General features: G+C 40.0%; 1 protein-coding gene across 3 annotated transcripts in view; it reads right to left on the bottom strand.

Annotated features, from left to right (window-relative positions):
- Positions 1-2,774: 2,774 nt before the first annotated feature.
- The window catches only part of Peli1 (pellino E3 ubiquitin protein ligase 1), a 56,008-nt gene continuing 39,668 nt past the window's right edge, over positions 2,775-19,114 (bottom strand). For all 3 annotated transcript variants that reach the window (XM_055629047.1, XM_055629048.1, XM_055629046.1), the window contains exons 2-7: positions 16,506-16,645; positions 13,102-13,231; positions 9,254-9,355; positions 5,946-6,143; positions 5,665-5,853; positions 2,775-5,143 (exon numbers count right to left, since the gene is read on the bottom strand). In XM_055629047.1, coding sequence (XP_055485022.1) covers positions 4,577-5,143; positions 5,665-5,853; positions 5,946-6,143; positions 9,254-9,355; positions 13,102-13,231; positions 16,506-16,576 — 1,257 coding nt within the window. In that variant the 5' untranslated portion in view covers positions 16,577-16,645 and the 3' untranslated portion in view covers positions 2,775-4,576. The remainder of the gene's footprint in view (positions 5,144-5,664; positions 5,854-5,945; positions 6,144-9,253; positions 9,356-13,101; positions 13,232-16,505; positions 16,646-19,114) is intronic.

Genomic DNA, 19,114 nt, shown 5'->3' on the forward strand with positions numbered 1-19,114 from the left:
GTCGGCTCCCACCACGCAGGTCAGCGCAGGTCAGCAAGCTCAGCAGCATGTGCTCACTGATCCTTCCTGTGGCCTGCGAGGACCTTCAAGAGCCAAGTTAAAACACAGACATGCATGTATGAGCGGGTGGATGAATTCATCAGAATCGGAAGTCACTGCCACTGGAAAAAACCTTCATTTCCTCAGAGGGTAGCCAAAACAGACACACACCAAGAGCTAAGCCAACTCCTACTTCAATAAAACGAAGTCCATCAACTTTTCCTCTCAACTTGTTTCTAAGCTAGCATGAGGTTGTACAGACAACACTGATTATAATGGTTAAGGACGTCTTTTAAAAAAAGGGTGGAAAGCTGGGTGTGGTGGCACATGTCTGTAATCCCAACCCTTATGAGGGAGAGGTAGGAGGGCCATGAGTTCAAGGATAGCCTGGGCTGCAGAGTGAGAGCCTGATGAAAACACAGAATCGGGTACATGGCTCCACAGAAGAGCACTTGCCTAGCATTGTGGAGGCAGCACATTCAACTCCTAGCATCATGAACAAAGTGGAAACATCCATCTTTGACAAAAATCTTGTCTAGTCTTGATCTAACATCCACGATGTTTGTCCAAATTTACTGTCAGTCTGTCTCCCTAAACCATTTCTGCATAACACCTTACTTAGAAAGGACAATTCCATCCCTCCAGGTGCTGAGGCTGATGGAAGGGAGTCGTCCCATGCACACGTGCTCCCATGCATGTCACACGTGCTGCGGATGGAGGCCACCCTCTACCACTGAGCAACAACTGACTCTGTAGCAGCTGTTCTTCATTCTCCTTCACACCTCATCTGTCCGCTGTACCTTCAAAAGCACATCCCACACCTGACCACGTTTCAAACCATCTTCACTACCACCACCTGGACCCAGGACCCCGCTCTCTCTAGGATTACACCAACCTCCAGGCTCTCCCACACAGAATTAAGAGCCTCGAGTTCAGGCCATTCAGTCTTGCTCTCAACATCCACCCCAAACACGTCTTTGTTTTCTGACCTACCACTCTCCCCATCTCATTCCATGCAGCCATTGAAGAACTTTTCATTTCTTCAGAGGGCATGAAGGTAGAATTTACCTCCTTTGTGTTTATAGGCATGCTTCCATTTCAGGACCATTGGCAGCTTTTTTTTTTTTAATTTCTCATCAACAGCCTTCTGCTCCTTCAAACACCACCTTCCTAGAAAGCCTTCCTGTAATCCTGGCCCAACATACAACACTCTCCACCTCCCTTTTCTGCTTCTTTGTCCTGTCAGTATGGTCCCCTATGGTCTTGCTCACATCTCTTCCAAACTAGACTTATAATCAAGCGAGGCTACTTTTTGCTTGCTAAAGTCTGTAGAATACACTCAGTCTGTAGAATACAGCTTGTGCACACCCGGCATTCAAGTATACCTCTGTAGGAATGAGTGCTGGAAGTGGAAAGGAAGGAGTGTGAGGACCAGTGAAGGGGCAGAAATATAGAGCTCTGCAGATCCAACTTGCTACAGCGCTAATGCTCCCAGCAGAGAGAAGGCAAGGGAAAGTAACCAGTTGTCTCTAAAGTTGGCTGCACAAGATGGACTGAGCTGAAGAGCCACAGTTTTAGAGTTGTTTATAAATTTAAAGGGAAACTGGATAGACACCTATTGGTGCCTTCAGTCTGTGTCAGAAAGTCATTATCATTCATGGGTCTTAAGACATCCCAAGGGGGAATACGCAAATGTCAGATGTAATTATTTATTCACGTAATTATCTGTCATTACCCTGTTCCAAAGATTTTTGTAAGAGCAAAGCAAACAATTAGTTTCAAAATGAGTTGGTAAGACACAACTGACGGGAGATCCCTTGCTAGGCATGCCTAACCTAACTTCTGGTCTCCAGTACCACCTGATGGGGTAGTATAGGGTAGCCTGGCAAAGAGACTTCTGCCTATCTGACTGACCTTCATGATCCATACCATGCTACACAAATAGAACTAGAATTCTTGACAAATTAAGGACCTAAACATGAAAATCACTTTGACACAAGCAACCTTAAGGATTACCTCCTTGAGAGTTCATTTAGGAAACGTACATACAACCTTTTATCCCTTGGCCAAAATATGGACATGTCTTTACTTCTTTACATATTTACTTCATGTGCATGTGTTTGCATGTGTGTGGAGGTGCAGCACTCACAGAGGCCAGAAGAGGGCACTGGATTCCCCGGAGGCAGCCGATAAAGTGTAAGCCACAGGATGCTGGTGCTGGAGGAAACTCCCAACCTCTGTTAGAGCAGAGTGCAAGTAACTACTGAGCCGCCTGTCCAGTCCCTGAAGTTTCTTTAATACAGATGAGTACGTACAGCACTGCCAGTAAAACACAGCTACTATTCATAGCACATGAACAAAATCAGCAAATTAATAATTTTTATTTCCTGAGTTTTAAAAACTTGAGTTTCATTTAAGTTTTTCAAGAGGCATCTTTTCTTTTCTTAGTTGATAGGTGAGAAAATTCAGGGCTTTTGGAAGAACATGAAACCTTTCTCATCATGAGTGCAATTCAGGTAGCCCTCAACTCTAAAGGGCTTAACCTCCTAACAGCCGTGCATGGGCTGCGCTGACCTCTGGCGAGAAGTGGGCATCTCGTGTTACACTAAATAAACTGCGTACTGCATAGCACATGTCAGGAGACGTGGGGAGAGGTTTCGTCTGGGGTGGACTTACCATTTCTGGCTCCCATTCTCAACTGTGCAAAAAGGAACCCACAGACACAAACTCACATATCTATTTTGAAAAGTATTTACTTAGTTTGAATAAATTAATTGCAAATAAAAATTAAGCTACAATATATAGCCTCAACAGAAATGACAAGAACAAACACAACACAGGACTCGATTTCCTTGCATCAGTCACAAAATATGTGACTAGAAAACTTCAAAATCAATTTCTTTGAAAAAAGGGTAATAACCAGCAGTTACTGATACATCACAGCTAACTTATAATACAAATTTCTTGACATGCATTTCCTGAGTGAACCCAAATGATCATTTTCAAAACAAAAAAATTTGACAATCAAATAAAATAAAATAGTTCATGGCTTCTAAGTGACTTTTTTTGTTTTAGTTTTTTTTTTTAATCAAAACATTGATGTAGTAAGATAAATTAAAGCTATACTACCACATATAAAAATTTGACAACAGTCAATTGAGTATTATACAGTTTTCAAACTAAAAGAAGTCAGAAGACCAAAAGATAATTCCATCTAATCTAAAGTATACCGATGTCTACAAGTTTTAAAAGGGTTTGGTGTAGTGCAACTGTCTGTACTTGTGGTGCATTTCAAAAAAGGCTCGGGTGAGGATAAACTGTCTTGCAAAGCACATCCTGGAACGAGAGAGCTACAGACCCTGCAGTACGTCCTCTCTGCCGTCCATTTGCCGTCATCCGCTAACCAAACTCTCCATGAGTCACAGAGGCCACTCTCCTTAGGAGTCAAGCCCACAGTTAAGGCTGGTCTGCTGGGTTAAAAAAGGGAGGTACTATTGTCATTCAACCCTTGATAGCTCTAGATTTTCTAATGCCTGGAATAATCCAATACGGAATAATTAACAAAACACCTTTTATTTCATTTTTCTAAAAACAAATCAAGTAATTTTCTTGTTAATTTATTCACTTTCTCATAGGATTTTTTTTTCTTTTTCTTTTTCTTTTTTTTTTTTTAGAAACAGTGAACAGATGAACCACAGTTTATATCCAAAAAAATAAACTTGCCAAATGTTGCTGGCACTAAAAACAGATCAGTTATCATGGGAGAAAAATAGATCATCTAGATTAAATTGCATATTCAAAGGAGCATATAAAACGTTTCTTAGCATTAACTTTAGTTATAGTACTACATTTGAGAGAAACATTAAAAAAACATTTTCTGATTAACTTCAATGTGGTTAAAAACAAACACATCTTAGACAATGGTAATTAATGTGAATCTGTTTCATGAACTATTCTAGTTCATCAAATTCCCTACCTATATGGGGTTGGGGGAGGGAAACTCTCCTGCTTATCTCCTTAACTCTGCAAATCCTTGAGCTATGTGCCCACTAAACTACCATTCACACCAAAAGTGTGTGACACCATCATTAACATGCTATTCTATCACAACATTCTAAGGTATTGTCTATGATAAATAGAAAAAAATTAATATACATGTTGCGATATTTTACAATGTTTGCAACAAATTGTAAACTAACATAGTTTGAACCAACAGGCCCCTCAGTTACACAGAACAACTTCTCAATACTGAGGATGGGTGGTGATTCAAAAACACTAAAACAAAGGCATCAAATTAGACTATGTCTTTTTCTCCTCAAAATATATTTTCAAAACTCAGAATTCAGAAGTCTGGAACTTTCAAAAATTCCTTTGCTTGAGTTTCCCAGATTTTTCTCAGAAATTGCTATTATAAATATTTTTAAAAATTCTTCATCTTAATGCAAATGACCAGAGCAGAGAAACTTACAAGGACAACGGGTCAGAAACCCAACTCACTTAGCTTATAAACTTATAATGTAGTCCTAGAGGACAGCTGTTAGTCTAGAGGTCCTTGGAAAATAAGTCTGATATAGCCTTGTTCACCAGCCAACTGATGTGCACAAAAGGGACAGGCTGCATGAAAAGTGTGAGTACCATGAGGAAGTGGGATCTGGGACCAATAAGCCGTTGTCTTTTCTGAACACACGTGCCCACAAGGGCTAAAGGCATGGGTAGGAGGGCCGGCGTCCACATAAAATCCAGCTTCACATCCAAGCCACAGAGGGACATAGGGACCAACAGACCTACACATAGGACATTCACGATCTTTTCCATCACGTTCTTCTTTGTTTCCCCAGTTATGATAACCGTGAACATGGCCACAGTTCAGATACACCCATGGTTGTTTTTCATCTACAACATCTTTCCTCTTCATACTGGGAAAGGCTAGTGTGTTGAACCCTACAGGGCACTGAGGTCGGGCTGCATTGATTTCCTGTCTTAATGCTTCTAAGTGCTTCACAGTAGGAGTGTGGGAAAGGCCTTCTGCAGTACGCCACAGCAAGGTTGCACCACAAAGGTCAATTAAGGAGCCATCTTGTAGCTGATTAGTTTCGATCTCCACCTGAAGGAGAAGAGAATCAAACCTCAGTCACCACTGTGTCTACAACCGATCTTCAGTACGTCCTAATGAGACAGGGGACTTCCCAGGGTCACGCGCTAAACTCAAGAAAAGTTCCCATTAGTGCAAACTTTGGAAGTAGAACCTTTAGTAGCAGTTATAAAAGATGTTAAATCTGAAAATCAACAATAACACATTGAATAGTAACTTCTCTCTTTCTAGCCAAAGAAAACTTATGATTTAATCATCTGGCTAAACAACAAACCTGGTTATTTTTAATTAGTTAAGTATAGTCAAAGATAAACACAAAGAACAGATACCTAAGCTTTCCTAGCTGGAGTATTTGGAAGTCAGTATTTAAAGGTCTTAGTTTTATTGCGTCAGCAACTTGCCCAAGAGGTTTGCTGAAAAAAAAAAACAACATGCACACACACACACACACACACACACACACACACACACACTGTAGTCAGCACAGCACATCCTAGGTTTACTGTAGTAAAAAGCTACACGTAAGTATTTACCATCTTTCCTCTCTGCTGGGCTGATCTGGTTTCACGCAGACTGAATACATTCCCACATACTGATATTTCTCTCCATATTCCAGGCTTGGAGTCTTCTGTGAACCCATTGCGTGGATGCATCACAAGAACACCATTAGTGGTCAAGCCATCCATCTGCCCATCAGATGTTTTCCATTTGGCAGCCTTTTCCTACAAAAAAAGTAGTGAGTTTCTATTATGTATAATTTGGAAATGGAAAATGGTATAAAAGAATGCATTAGGGAAAAAAAAAAGCTTTTTACCCCAAGAAAGATGTTTTTTGATGAATCAAATCCTGCTGCATAAATCCGAGCCGTAAAGGGGGGATTACGCTCACAAATGATCCTACAGGCAAACCTTGATATAGTGCTTTGTACTGACTGTGTGTCAGAGTTACTCTGACTTCCAGGAACTGTGTCAGTTACTACAAAATCAATAGGACTTTCAGTTGACCGACCAATCTAAAGGGGGGAAAAAAAAAGAATATAATATAAACTTAATTTAAAGAACACAGTAGATTCCATTAAGAAATGGATAATATAAAAACATTAAGCCCCTGAAATTTCTAAAGCACAAACTTATAATACCTAACCACGGGGACATCTACACCTTTAAAAACTAATCTGTCACACTCTGATGTTACAGTCACTTGGAGCATTGAATTACGATGGAACATATGACGAAATTTCCAAAACCTTCGGGCAACAAAGAATACAATGTGGCTGAGATTCTTAGACGGCCGTAGGCTTTGACCCTTTTAAGGGTGAAATATATCCTATTTCTACCACATATTACCCCACCTTAACAGAATATTCGAACCACAAGCATATCTTTGACGACTACAACATCTCACTATGGACAGCAAGGAAATAAAGCACTGCTGACGTGTCCAGGAGCTGTCACAGACCCTGACCCGTGTCAACGGCTGCACATACCGCCTTGCTCTGAGCCTCTGCACCAGCATCCCACTGCTCCTCCTTAGCTGTCAGCTGTCAGCTCGTGCTTTTGGTTGTGCTGGCTTGTAGTAACAAGCCTCTCCTTCAACCAGTGATGCTGATAAGGGCTGAGACATCAAATAACTAAACTTCAAAGAACAGTGCCTCAAAAGTACTTTGTTCCAAGGGGGAAAGAAGCACAGAAAAAGAATTCTCTATGTAAGCTGTATTTCTGAGCAGTAAGGTCCTGGTTTGAAGCAGGTGTCTGGGTAAGCCACTTTTAAAGTACTAGCTTATAAGCAAGTTACCTGCATCTTGAAAGTTGAAGGGGGGAAAAAAGAATGGAACAGACAACAAAAGTAATGTGTCACTGGTTTTAGTGAAAACATTTATAACTATTGAATTTAATGATTGCACTCAGAAAATACCAACTCTCTACAGACATGATGCTGTGTGTGTGTGTATGTGTGTATGTGTGTCTGTGTGTTGTGTGTGTGTGTGTGAGGCGGAGGCAGGGTCTAGCTTTATAGTCCCTAGCTATATAGGATGCTCTAGAACTCTACGTCTTTCTGCCCTAGTCTCCCACGTAGCTGGAATAATAACTGTGCCACAGTGTATGTTTTCATTTTCCACAGGAGATACAAGTTAACTCAAGATTTGCCTTTAAAAAAGTCAATCCAAACTAATTTCTGATATTCTCTGCACGCTGTTCTAGCTACAACCATTAGTCTGCCACACTTCATACTCCTTATCCGACACCCCCTTCCCCGAAGCCTCTGCACTGGTTGTTGTCAAAAGTCCCATTAAATCTGGTCAGAAGGTACAGATTACAAAGACTGAAGTCATGTTTTAAACGTGCCATCCCTCCCCAACAGAAGCCTGTGCTCCACACCCTGGGGCAGCACCTATATACCTAACTGGACTGGACCCTGAATTTCTACCTGACAGACTCAACAGGAATTTCTTACTCAATTCGGAAGGCAGATAATTCATTTCTTAAAGATGACCTATTTTCTGATTTTTCTTAGGCTGTATAGTGCAGACATGTTCAGTTTTCCACAGGGATGATACCTGGAGAAAATAATTTCTGATACTGGAAAATTAACCTAGGAAAACAAGGAGGCAACTACAAAGGCACTTTCTGTTTGTTTGGTTGGTTTGGTTTGGTTTTTCAAGACAGGGTTTCTTTGTGTAGCCTTGGCTGTCTTGGACTTGCTTTGTAGGCTGGCCTTGACCTCACAGAGATCCTCCTGCCTCTGTCTACCCGCTGGGATTACAAGTATGTGCAACTGCCCAGCTACAAGGTATTTTTTTACTTTAAATTTCAAATCTGTGAGCAAACAAGCTATCTATCATCGACTCTTAAAATCTATCTATCTATCTATCTATCTATCTATCTATCTATCTATCTATCTATCTATTAATTATGCAGCATTCTGCCTGCACACCAGATCTTACTATAGATGGTTATGAGCCACCATGTGGTTGCTGGGATTTGAACTAAGGACCTTTGGAAGAACAGTGAGTGTTCTTAACTTCTGAGCCATCTCTCTAGCCCTTGATTGTTTAAAAAGCTAACCACATTAATTTTAACTGCTTGTTGATAAAGATGTGGAAAAACACTATTATGTTATTTTATCATGATCTAATCTTTTATCACTAAGAATGTTATTTAGCTGTAAAATTAAATACATCTCTAGACCTTTTCACTTAATATTATAATGAAAGATGAGTAAAGACAACAATTTTAATTGATTGATAGTCAATTCTAGTTAGGTTTCTTTGAAAAAATCTATTATCAAAAGGGAAAATACTACAAATTTTTTGTCTTTGGGCTTCACTGCTCTATAATCTATTTGCATATAAAGTTAAATACCAGCACCAGATTGTTACAGAGAATGACAGTTAGAGGGAGACTTTTATTATACCAGCTCTGACCAGATCTGTGCTGAAAATCAAATCCCTGTAGAAGAGGCACACAGTTAGAAATTGCCTGTACTTTTTGTTACTTAAGAGAGGATGGTGAAAGTCCTAACAACATGCAGAATGTTTCATTTGGAATAACAACAACTAACATTTACTAAGAGTTTACTAGATAGCTGGCTCAGACCTGCGTATGCAGCATGCACACGCTCAGGTCCTGAGGGAAAGACTATTCTCTGCTCTGTGCAGAGGAGGAGGATATGGAGACACACAGTAACTGAGAAATATTTACCAGGAATGTAGGTGCCGGAGTCCCTCCCCCTCTCTTTTCTTTTCTATCTCATGCGCATGTGTGAGTGCCTGCATGCATGCATATGCACACGTATGCGCCTACTGCCGCTGGAGGCCAGAGGAGAAGTCAGAGCCCCTGGAACTGGAGTTACAGGCAGTTGTGAGCCATCTACCGTGGAAGATGGGAAGCAAACCTGGGTCCCCTGGCAAGAGCAGCAAGTACTCTTAACCCCCACGCCAACTCTCTAGCTTCAGAGCTACCTTTAAACTATGCTACAATGACACAGATCATAAGGTTTAAAAGAAATCAATACATCTTTTAAATAGATACATCAAGAAAGCATATTTAATCTGATCAGAGCAATCTCACCGACAACAGATTTTTAACTTTTTCACTTTAAGAAAACAAACAATTACAGTACCTGAAACATATCAGTGTTGCTGTCATGAGTGTATTCAACCACCACTGTCTGAGCTCGAGATAAAGTATACGATATGCTATGCTGGTCCTTGTTGCTGATGGCCTATGGATGAAAAGGGTAACAGTACAAATTAGTGGTCAATCAAATCAGAAAGTCTCTTCACTAAAGAAAGGGAAAATATTCGTCACACATATACATCTCCTAGAATTTAGGGCAGAGGTGGGAAACTCTAACTTCATCAGGTTGGATGGTTATAGAACACTTTTTAGTAGTCACAGAACAAAAATATAAATCTTAAATTTTTAAAAATCTGTGTTTCTCTTAAAAGTACTTTAAATAATAAGGGCATTAAAATCGAATACCATGGGGAAACTGAAGCCAATACCCAATGTATCTTATTTTAATAGTGATATGAAAAATTACATATACAGTTAAACTGAAATTATTAGCTTATTTTCTAACCCTAAGATGACAAGTTTTACCTTATGCTGGACCAGATGCAGAAAAATTTACACAGTTAAACATCACAAGAGAAAACAGATGCAATTCTGATGGCCACAGTTTTGACTCATCTGAAACTGAAGTCCACTGTGAAAAAGAACTTCTCAGTTTTATTCTTAGGAGTTTCTATGTTAATGAGTTGAAGATAGTATCGGAAGGGGAAAAACCTAGTCACTGCACAAAGGATGCAGAAACAGGTTGTATAAAAAGACATAAGAGTGATTACACACAGCAAAAGGAGGAAACGTTTGGTTTCCTTTTTCCCTAATCTGTAATAGGTAAGGCCTTTTGAAGTTTTAATTTTCAAATATCTCAAAATAATAAACACCTAAACGGTAAACTACTTAGTTTTAACGAACCTTACGAGGGCTAGTTTATCATCTCACTTGTTTGTAGACAGTTCTGAGACAGGATCTCTGGTACACACCCCTGGATGGCCCTGTTATGTAAACCAGGCTAGCCTCTAATTTACAGAAAACCTCCTGCCTCTACCTTTTGAATTCTGGGATTGAAAGCATGAGCCACCACACTGGGCTTCTATGTTTTTGTTTGTTTTGGGAGTCTGGCTATATATATGCCCAGGCTGACCTAAACTTAAGATCTTCTGTTTCAGCTTCTCTAAAGTATTGGGGTTACAGGCATGTGCCACCATACTTGACACTCACTTTCACCTACTTGATTTTTAAATTGTGTCTTGTGTACCTCAGGATGACCCACACCTCACCATGTAATGCAGACTGGCTTTAAACGCTGCTCCTCCTACATTCACTTTTCACGTGCTAGAATTACACAGGTGTGGGCAATCAAACAGACTCACTCTTTAGAGTCACATTTATTTATCTTTTTATTTATTTATCTTTTTATTTATTTATTTATTTGTGTGTGTGTGTGTGTGTGCACGTGCGTAGAACAACTTGTGGGAGTTAATTCTTTCCTTCTATCATGTAGGTTCAAGAGATCCATCTCAGATTATCAGATTTAGTTGGAAGTGCATTAACCACTGAGCTATCTCGGTGGCCCTCTTTTTGTTGCTGTTTTTCTTAAACTCTAAAATATAACTGAGGCTATCCACATGTCCCCTTCTATGCTCCTTTTTCTAGAGGTACCAATCCTCAAGAATGGGGATAATTTAAAAGCACGGTATTAATGTTTTACTACGTATTTATGTATTCATAAGTATTTATAATTGATTCACATTTTAAAATCTACACCAATTCTGTATTAAGGGAATAAATTTTCAAATAATTCCTGAATTTTTTTTTTCCAGCAGAGCAAGGGAAGGAGACAGGGTCTCAAGTGCTACCCATGTTGCATAACTTCCGGTTCTTCTTTAGCCTCTGGAGCACTGAGGTTACAGGTGTATGTCACCTGCCAAGGCTGTGGGTGTTGAGGCTGTAACTGCTTTTTTACCTGTTATACTTTTTCTTAGATTAAGAATAAGAACTAGCTAGAGGTGGTGGTGCAAGCCTGTAATCTCTGCACTCTGGGAGGCAGATGCAGGTGGATCTCTGTTGAGTTGGAGGCCAGCCTGGTCTACAAAGTGAGTACGGGATAGCCAGGGCCACACAGAGAAACCCTGTCTTGAAAACCCCCAAACCAAACCAAACTAAACCAAATCAAAAGAGTAAGAACTACACCACGTAAGTCTGAGTCTCACTGAAAGCCAGGGTTTTAATCTACCATGGATGATTGCCAGGCGTCTATAAACAAAATTTCTGATGCTTCAATTATTTATTTTTTTTGGTGTGTGTGTGGGGGGGTTCGAGACAGGGCTTCTCTGTGTAGCACTGGCTGTCCTGGAACTCACTCTGTACACCAGGCTGGCCTCGAACTCAAGATCCTCCTGCCTCTCCCTCCCGAGTTGCTGGCAGCCACCACCACCTGGGCAAAAATTTTAAAAGTTGATACTCATCAATTTTCAATTCCTGAGGGTTTTGTTTTGTTTGGCTTAGTAAAAACTAAAAGAAGCTAACAATGAAAACCTCAAGGACGGAAAATATCAAAAATTGAGACAGCAGGGTTAGGGATGAGTCCTAGTGCTAGGCAGGCAGGGACAGCAAGGTACCTGGAGCTCACTGGACAGCCAGTCCATCTTGATCAGAGACCTAGGCTCAGGAAGACCCTGACTCAAAAATGGAAGGTACCAGATGTTGACCTCTGGCTTTCACAGGCATTGAATGCACATACATGCACGTGCACACACAAAACAAAGTATCTTAGAGGTAGATTATATTATAAATATCTCCCTTGACGGTGGTCTTCAAGCAGAGGTACTATATAGCTAAGAGGCATCTGAAAATATTTCAATGCGTTTGGCTGTCACAATGACGTTAGTGATAAATGACTTTCAGCGCATGGAGAACCAAGGATTTGACTACTTTGTAAAGTGTGGGACTGTTCTGCAACATGCCAAGAACATGTCTGTGGGCAAATACTACAAAGAACCCTCAGACTGAGCTGCCACCCTCCACTACACACAGCCCTTTCTACAAAGGAGCAATGCCTTAGAAAGAACAGCTCTTCCCACACACTCAGTCGCTCTCAAACAGTCATCAAGGAGAGGCCAAATCAAGGCAGATACCCAAGCTGAAATCTAGTTAACTTCAAGCACTAGGCACCTAAAATAAGTAGCATATACCAACTTTAACATGTTTAGCCCAACGAGGACATAAAACAGATGCTGTAATGGTCATGTATGACCTATGGCTACTGAGCTCTTTCTACCTCTAGAAGTCAAGGAACGCTGTAACTGTTCTTAACTAGTTTCCACATACTGAATTCAGTTTGTGCCATACACTGGAAAGAGAGGAATCCCAAGGCAAAATGAAGATTCAAAACTTTCTCTACTTTCATCAGTCTAAAAAAGGCACAAGTGCCTACAAGGTCCAATTCCTAAAACTTGGTGAGGAAATAAAAGGGGTCATTATTCACTAACATCACTGTGATAGCTGAGAGCATTTAAATATTTTCAGATGCCTCTGATAAGGCTTGCAGGGTGCGAAGTTACATTGTAGGTACAGCTGAGAACCCCCTTTACTGTTTACAGTCAATACAATGATTGCTAAGGTACCAGGGCAAAATCTATGAATGTCATAAGCTAAGAACAAAATAAAAATCAGAGGACTCATAGAGCCATAAGGAGGGGGAATCTTTCCTTTTAATTCCTACCTGCCTCTGGGTCTGTTATTAAGGGGAGAGAGGCAGCGTTTCAAATATCATGTTTCCAAAGTCGCTTCTTCAAGCCAAACAAAAGAAAACTCTGAACCAGGAATGTGAAGCTCTAGAATATGGACCACACGAATGAGCATTTCAATTCTCCGGTGAACCTCTTTAGGACGCCATCTTACCTTGGCAGCCTGAGGAGTACATGCAATATGCACGGTGCTGGGCTTCACCCCATTTGCCTTAGGTCTTTTAAACAAAGCAAACCTACTTTTCCTCCTTCCTCTGTCGCCATTTGGGAGAGACCCATTATACCTAATAGAATGAAAAAAAGTTTAGCTGAGCTCTCAAAAGGGTTACATAATTATAAAACAAAGGTTATACTCTGCCTTACATGTATATTCAATTCTCACCTAATTACCTCACATTACTTCCAGCAACTGCTCATCTCCAGACCAGCCGCTTGGGTATGAATCAAAATGAGATTCTCTCTGGCTATGTTTCAAGCCACAGAAAAGTGTCATATACAGCTTTAAGTTATCTATGTAAACAAGAACTCAGTAATAGGATATTGGATTCCTTGTGACTATACTTTTTAAGGTTAATTTTCTGCAGAATTAATTGAAGCAGAATCTACTTTAATTGTGAATCCAACACTCTCAAAGCTGAACTTCTGAAATAAGCAGTGTCTAGACTTGTTAAATGTTAGCTACTTGAATAGAACACTGACGTGTTCCCAGCTCCTGTCCAACTGAGTTCTTTCTCAATCAGTGGTTAAACCTACTTCTGCTCCTTAAATCTTTCAATAATTTCTCTAGAGTACATGTAAACCTCAATGGCAAGCAAATAAGAAATATAACTAAAACAACTGGGAAAAAGCGAAAAACAAACTTAAACATATCTGGTTATGTCCACAACCAGGCACTACTGAAGTCTATGTCATCCATCAATTAATCCTACACTCAAAAACAGAGAACAAAAAAGCCTGGTAGGATAAACAGGCACAGAGCAATTATTTCTCTAAAGTCACAGAAGTGACACTGGTAAAACAATATGAATCCAAATATGTTTGCTATCTGTGAAATAAACTAGAGTCTCCTGGGAAGACTGACCCCCGGCGCCAATCAGACTGACCTGTGACCATTTCTTGATTAATGAAAGATACAGCAGGGTCCAGACCACTGTAGGTGATCCCACCCCTGGGCAGGTGGTCCTAGGCTATGTAAGAAAGCAAGCTGAGCAAGCCAGTAAGCAGAGTTCCTCCATGGTCTCTGCTTCAGTTCCTGCCTTGAGTTCCTGCCCTGGCTTCCTGTAAGTAATGGATTATAAGGTATAAGCTGGAACAAACCCTTTCTGCCTCAAGTTAGTTTTGGCCAGTGTTTTACCAGGGCAACAGGAAGTTACCTACAACACCACACCTTTTTTTGGGCTGTATGTGTACCATTCCTTACTGCTTCACTGAGATATAAGCAGAGTAATTCAACAATAATCTTCCTTGTTCATCATTTCTCCACCCTGACAAAATCTTTGCTCTCTCAGATACAGCTGGTTGATCTCAGCAGAAATAAAGCAGAAAACAAGGATAAATTTGAGGATAATGGAGGTGATTATAAAATGGTCTGGAATAGTAAGTAAATAGGAAAAAGAATCCTTTTTCAAAGCTGATGAGTTCATACAGTGGCTGCCATATATAAAAAAGTTACATAAAGTTGAGCACTGATTACCATGGGCCAGGCTGAGTTTGGGCCCCAGCACCATCAATGCAGGGAGAGAGAAGGGAGGCAGAGGGCATGAACTTTGTACTCAGAGAAAGCCTTGCTGTAAGAGTCATCATCCCTTCTGTGGGCTCTTCCTGTCCCTCACACTGTCCTCACTCATTCCTCTTCTGACGCTACACCATGTCCCCCAAACTCCTCTAGAGAACCATGTCCAGTGTCACTTCTAGAATCACATTTGCATTTTAAGGTACCGAGTACTAAATGCAGAGGTAATTACTATTGCTAAAGCTTAAGTGAGAAATTTCTAAATTAAGGGGTACCTTAAAACCGTATGCTAAGTTTTAAATCACATTTTTAAATAGTTCACAAGTTTTCTGCTAAAAGATTTCAACCCATAGCAGTTTTTTTTTTTTCTTCTTCTTGGTCATTAAAGGCCGTTTATCATTGAACATGATTATAACCTATGTATCCCTAAGTTGTAATACTGTGGTTACTGTATGAAGTTTACAGGGGTGATAGGCATATGCTATCACACCTAACATAAGTTTGGCCAGCATGGCTGACTTGTCCACGGCGACAGCACTAGCAATGATGGAAGAAACAATGGAACCTGGGATCTCTGACCTCCAGTCAAGGGTTGTTATTAGTTGTTGGTGAGGCGGTTCAGCAGTTAAGAGCACTGGTTACTCTTCCCAAGAGCCCTGGTTCTTCCCACCACACACATGGTGACTCCCAACCTTCTGTAATTCCTGTCCCAGAGAATCCAAAGCTGCCTTCTGGCCAGTGCGGGCATCACACATGCATGCCGGCACGATACCCATACACATTAACTTAAATTTAAAAAATCATAAATAAACAAGAAACTATACCAGTCTGATTCTCAAAGCTTTACAACGTTTAGAGTGCCAGACATTTAGGCAAAAATGAATGAATGAATGAATGAATGAATGAATGAATGAATGAATGAATGAATGAACGAACGAACAAACAAACACCAGGTGAACAGGACATTCCTAATCTTTAGTTTCTAGACTTCTTAGCTAACAAGACTATATTCTATAGTTATTCTAGGTGTGGATTAAAGTAACTGAAATAGTGGAATCACCTCCTCTTTACTCTGCAGATTGCTTTTGTGGGGTATAAATGACTGAGGGAACCGATTAAAGCAAAGAGATACCTATGTGCTGTGCTTGAGAATCAATTACTGTTCCCTTAGGTCTAGCCACACCTTTACCAGGAAATTTAAACAAAACTGGTCCTTATGCACAAATTAACAGTACCTCAAAAGGCAAAAGAACATTAAGGCGTACAAAATGACCTGAAGCAGGAAAGAGAAGGGAAAGGGAAAGCAAAAGGGAAAGGAAAAAGGAAAAGGAAAGGGGCTTTTGGTAAAGTTGGCCAAGTAGCTAAAGAAAAAATTTCAAAAGGATAGGACAAAAAATGCAGTTTTTTTCTAAAGTGAGAACAAGGTAAAGCTTATTCAGTACTTTTAAAATAGATTTTTATTTATGTGTGTGGTTGCTGGCAGGCTAGGAGAGGGTGCTAACATCTTTTTGGATCTGAGTAACAAGCTAATCTGAGCTTCCTGATGTGAGTGCTGGGAGCAGAACTCAGGTCCACTGGAAGTTAAGAGCAGCAAGCACCATTAATGTTAGCCCTGAGCCATCTCTCCAGCCCTTATTCAGTATTTCAACACCTACAAGAATGGCCTAAATATGGGCCTTAGATGTTCATAAACTAACACTATTAGCATTTAGTTCTTCTGAAGTAGAAAGACACAGATTCTTTAAAAACAAAATAACAGCTATTCTAACCCAGAGAAAATTACCACAGCATACTCGGTTTTATGTTTCATCATGCAGAAATCTTACCCTAAGACAATGAGTTCACCATATTTTACTGGGGCTTTGGAAGGATGATTTTCTTGATCAGGAGAAAACATGAGCTTGGCTGTCTTTCTCAAATCTCTATTCACTGGTCAGGAGCCTTGAGACACCTTTTGCATAATTTCCTGGAGAGAAAAAGGTTTTGTTAATGACAATGATTCCAGTTTAAATAAAGACAGTCTTGTCTTAGTTCTCATGAGCACATTATGCAAATCACATGGAATACACAGTATGCGATGTTCTGCCTGATAGTGGTTCTGTTTTTGACACAAACAGATCAAATGTATCTGGCTGTCTGCCACTTTACAGAATGTACTTGTACATTTCTCTATTATTTCCACAAAGTATAATTAAAGACCCTGGATATAACAATGTGAGAAGATACACAAGGCTCAGCTGGTAAAGGTGCTCACCAGTAAGCCTGAATGACCTGAGTTGGATGGGACCCCATGTGGTGAAGGGAAAGAGCCAATTGCTGCAAACTGTCCTCTGACCTCCACATGTACACCACGGTACACCACGGCACACCACGGCACATGCAGGCACATGGTAAACACACATGAAAAAAATTAGATAAAGGAAGATATGAAAGGCTGAGAGAGGCAGAATAGTAGGAACCTCGGGATCCAAGGAACAACATGATAGTGAATGCCCTGTGCTCTCTTTGGCTAACAAATGCCAGATGTGGAACCAAGGAAGCCAGCAACCTGGAAATATTAACTAGTACAGACGAAAATAAATAAAAGCTTGCTTTCTGTTTAAACAGTAAAGTGACAGCGTGGTAGATAGAAGGCTTTGACCATAACTGTTCGACTATAGCAAATATTACAGAAACTGACCCATTCTCAACAGCTGCAGCTGAGTGTGAAGCCTTGAAAACCACTGTAACCACAAAGAGAGACTGAAAATCACAGCACGATAGTGTCAATGCATGCTTTGGTGGGCAAGCACACTGTCCCTCAATCCCAGTGTCATCAGTGGGGACTACACGGAAGACTCTCATTTCCACATGCATTCGGCAGTAATAAGGATCTTTCCTCCAACTTGCCATCAGAGGCTGAATAGGAAATCTAGACTTTATCTGCTGTCTAACAGAAAGACACCATGGCCCTGACAAAGCAGTGTCAGGAAATGGCAGTGTGAACAGAAGACTTAGATCATATACAATCTAAAAACAGAACTTGAAAAAGTCCAGGATTCAACGTGTCACCCCAATCTACCAAGAACTAAAAATTTAAAACAACAGAAACGGTACCTAACAGTCCACGAGACTGAGATGAGAAATCTAAGACTGCCCACCAAAGAGTTAGACGCAGCCATAATAAAATGCCAAGCACATCTGGAACAGTGGCAACAGAGTGCAAAGTCTCAGCAAACAAACAGAAGACACAAGGTGGAATCTCTGAACTAAGAAACGTATGAAAACACAATAGAAAGTTTACTAGGTAGGCTGGGCAACAGACTATAAAACAGAGCCTTCTGGGTTAGCAAACAGTCCTAACATTTGCATCACTGGAGCCTCAAGAAAAGTGAAGAGCTAAAATAATAAAGAAATAATGTCTAAAGACACAACAACTCTGAATGAGAAATAAAACTATAGATTCATGAAACTAAACAACACTGTCTCAAGATAATCCAAAGATATCAGCAGCAAGATAAAAGTTCTAAAAACTGAAATCAAAGAAACATCCTTAAAACAAATAAACAATATCCTATCTACAATGAAGCTATCAGAATGACAGCATGTCTCACCAGAAACCACACAATCTATAAATAGTGGCTTAATATGTTTTAAAATTTATGTGTTGGAATTAGAATGTAATACACTATTTCCCCTTCCCCTTTCCTCCCTCCAATTCTTCCCACACACCCCTGTAGCTATCAAATTCATGGCCTCTATTTTTCTAATTCTTGATACATGTGTATAGATACATATACATATGTATCTACAGACATATATGTATATTCCTAAATACATAACTACAACCTGTTCATTCTATTTAATGTTGTTTGTATGTATAGTAAGAAATGTCAACAGAAAAATCTGTTTCTAATAAAATCAGAGGGAAGGAATGAAGACATTTTCAGGTATAGAAAAATTTAAAAAAGATTTTGCCAGTAGCACATCATAAAGAAATGAGTGGAGGGGATTCTCAACAGAAAGAACAGCTAGCAGGGTAGCAAAAATATAAGAAAATAGAAAAAACTTTTACTTTTTCAAATTATAATTCAGCAAAGTATGGCAAGTCTGAAAGTGTTATATGAATGCCCACATCTGACTGACATTAGTGTATCAAAGAGCTAGCAATAGCCTGTGTTTTAGTTGCAGCTCTTTAAAGAAAGCAATCTGTTTTTCTCTATCTCTAAAAGTGAAAGGACTAAAGTAGAAGAATGAGGGGAATTCTGGAGCTGGGAAAAGTAAGCAGCCACCTCGCATGGGGCTGAGAACTTACAGTAAAGTGTACCCTGCTGCATTACTCAAGCCAGGTCTCCAGCACTGGTTCTCAACCTTCTTAATGCCGTGACCACTTAATACAATTCCTCATGTTGTGGTGACCCACAAACAAAATTACTTTCATTGCTAGTGAATAATT

Source organism: Psammomys obesus, unplaced genomic scaffold (assembly GCF_907164565.1).
Source record: "Psammomys obesus unplaced genomic scaffold, mPsaObe1.curated_primary_1811, whole genome shotgun sequence".
NCBI classification, from domain to species: Eukaryota; Metazoa; Chordata; class Mammalia; order Rodentia; family Muridae; genus Psammomys; species Psammomys obesus.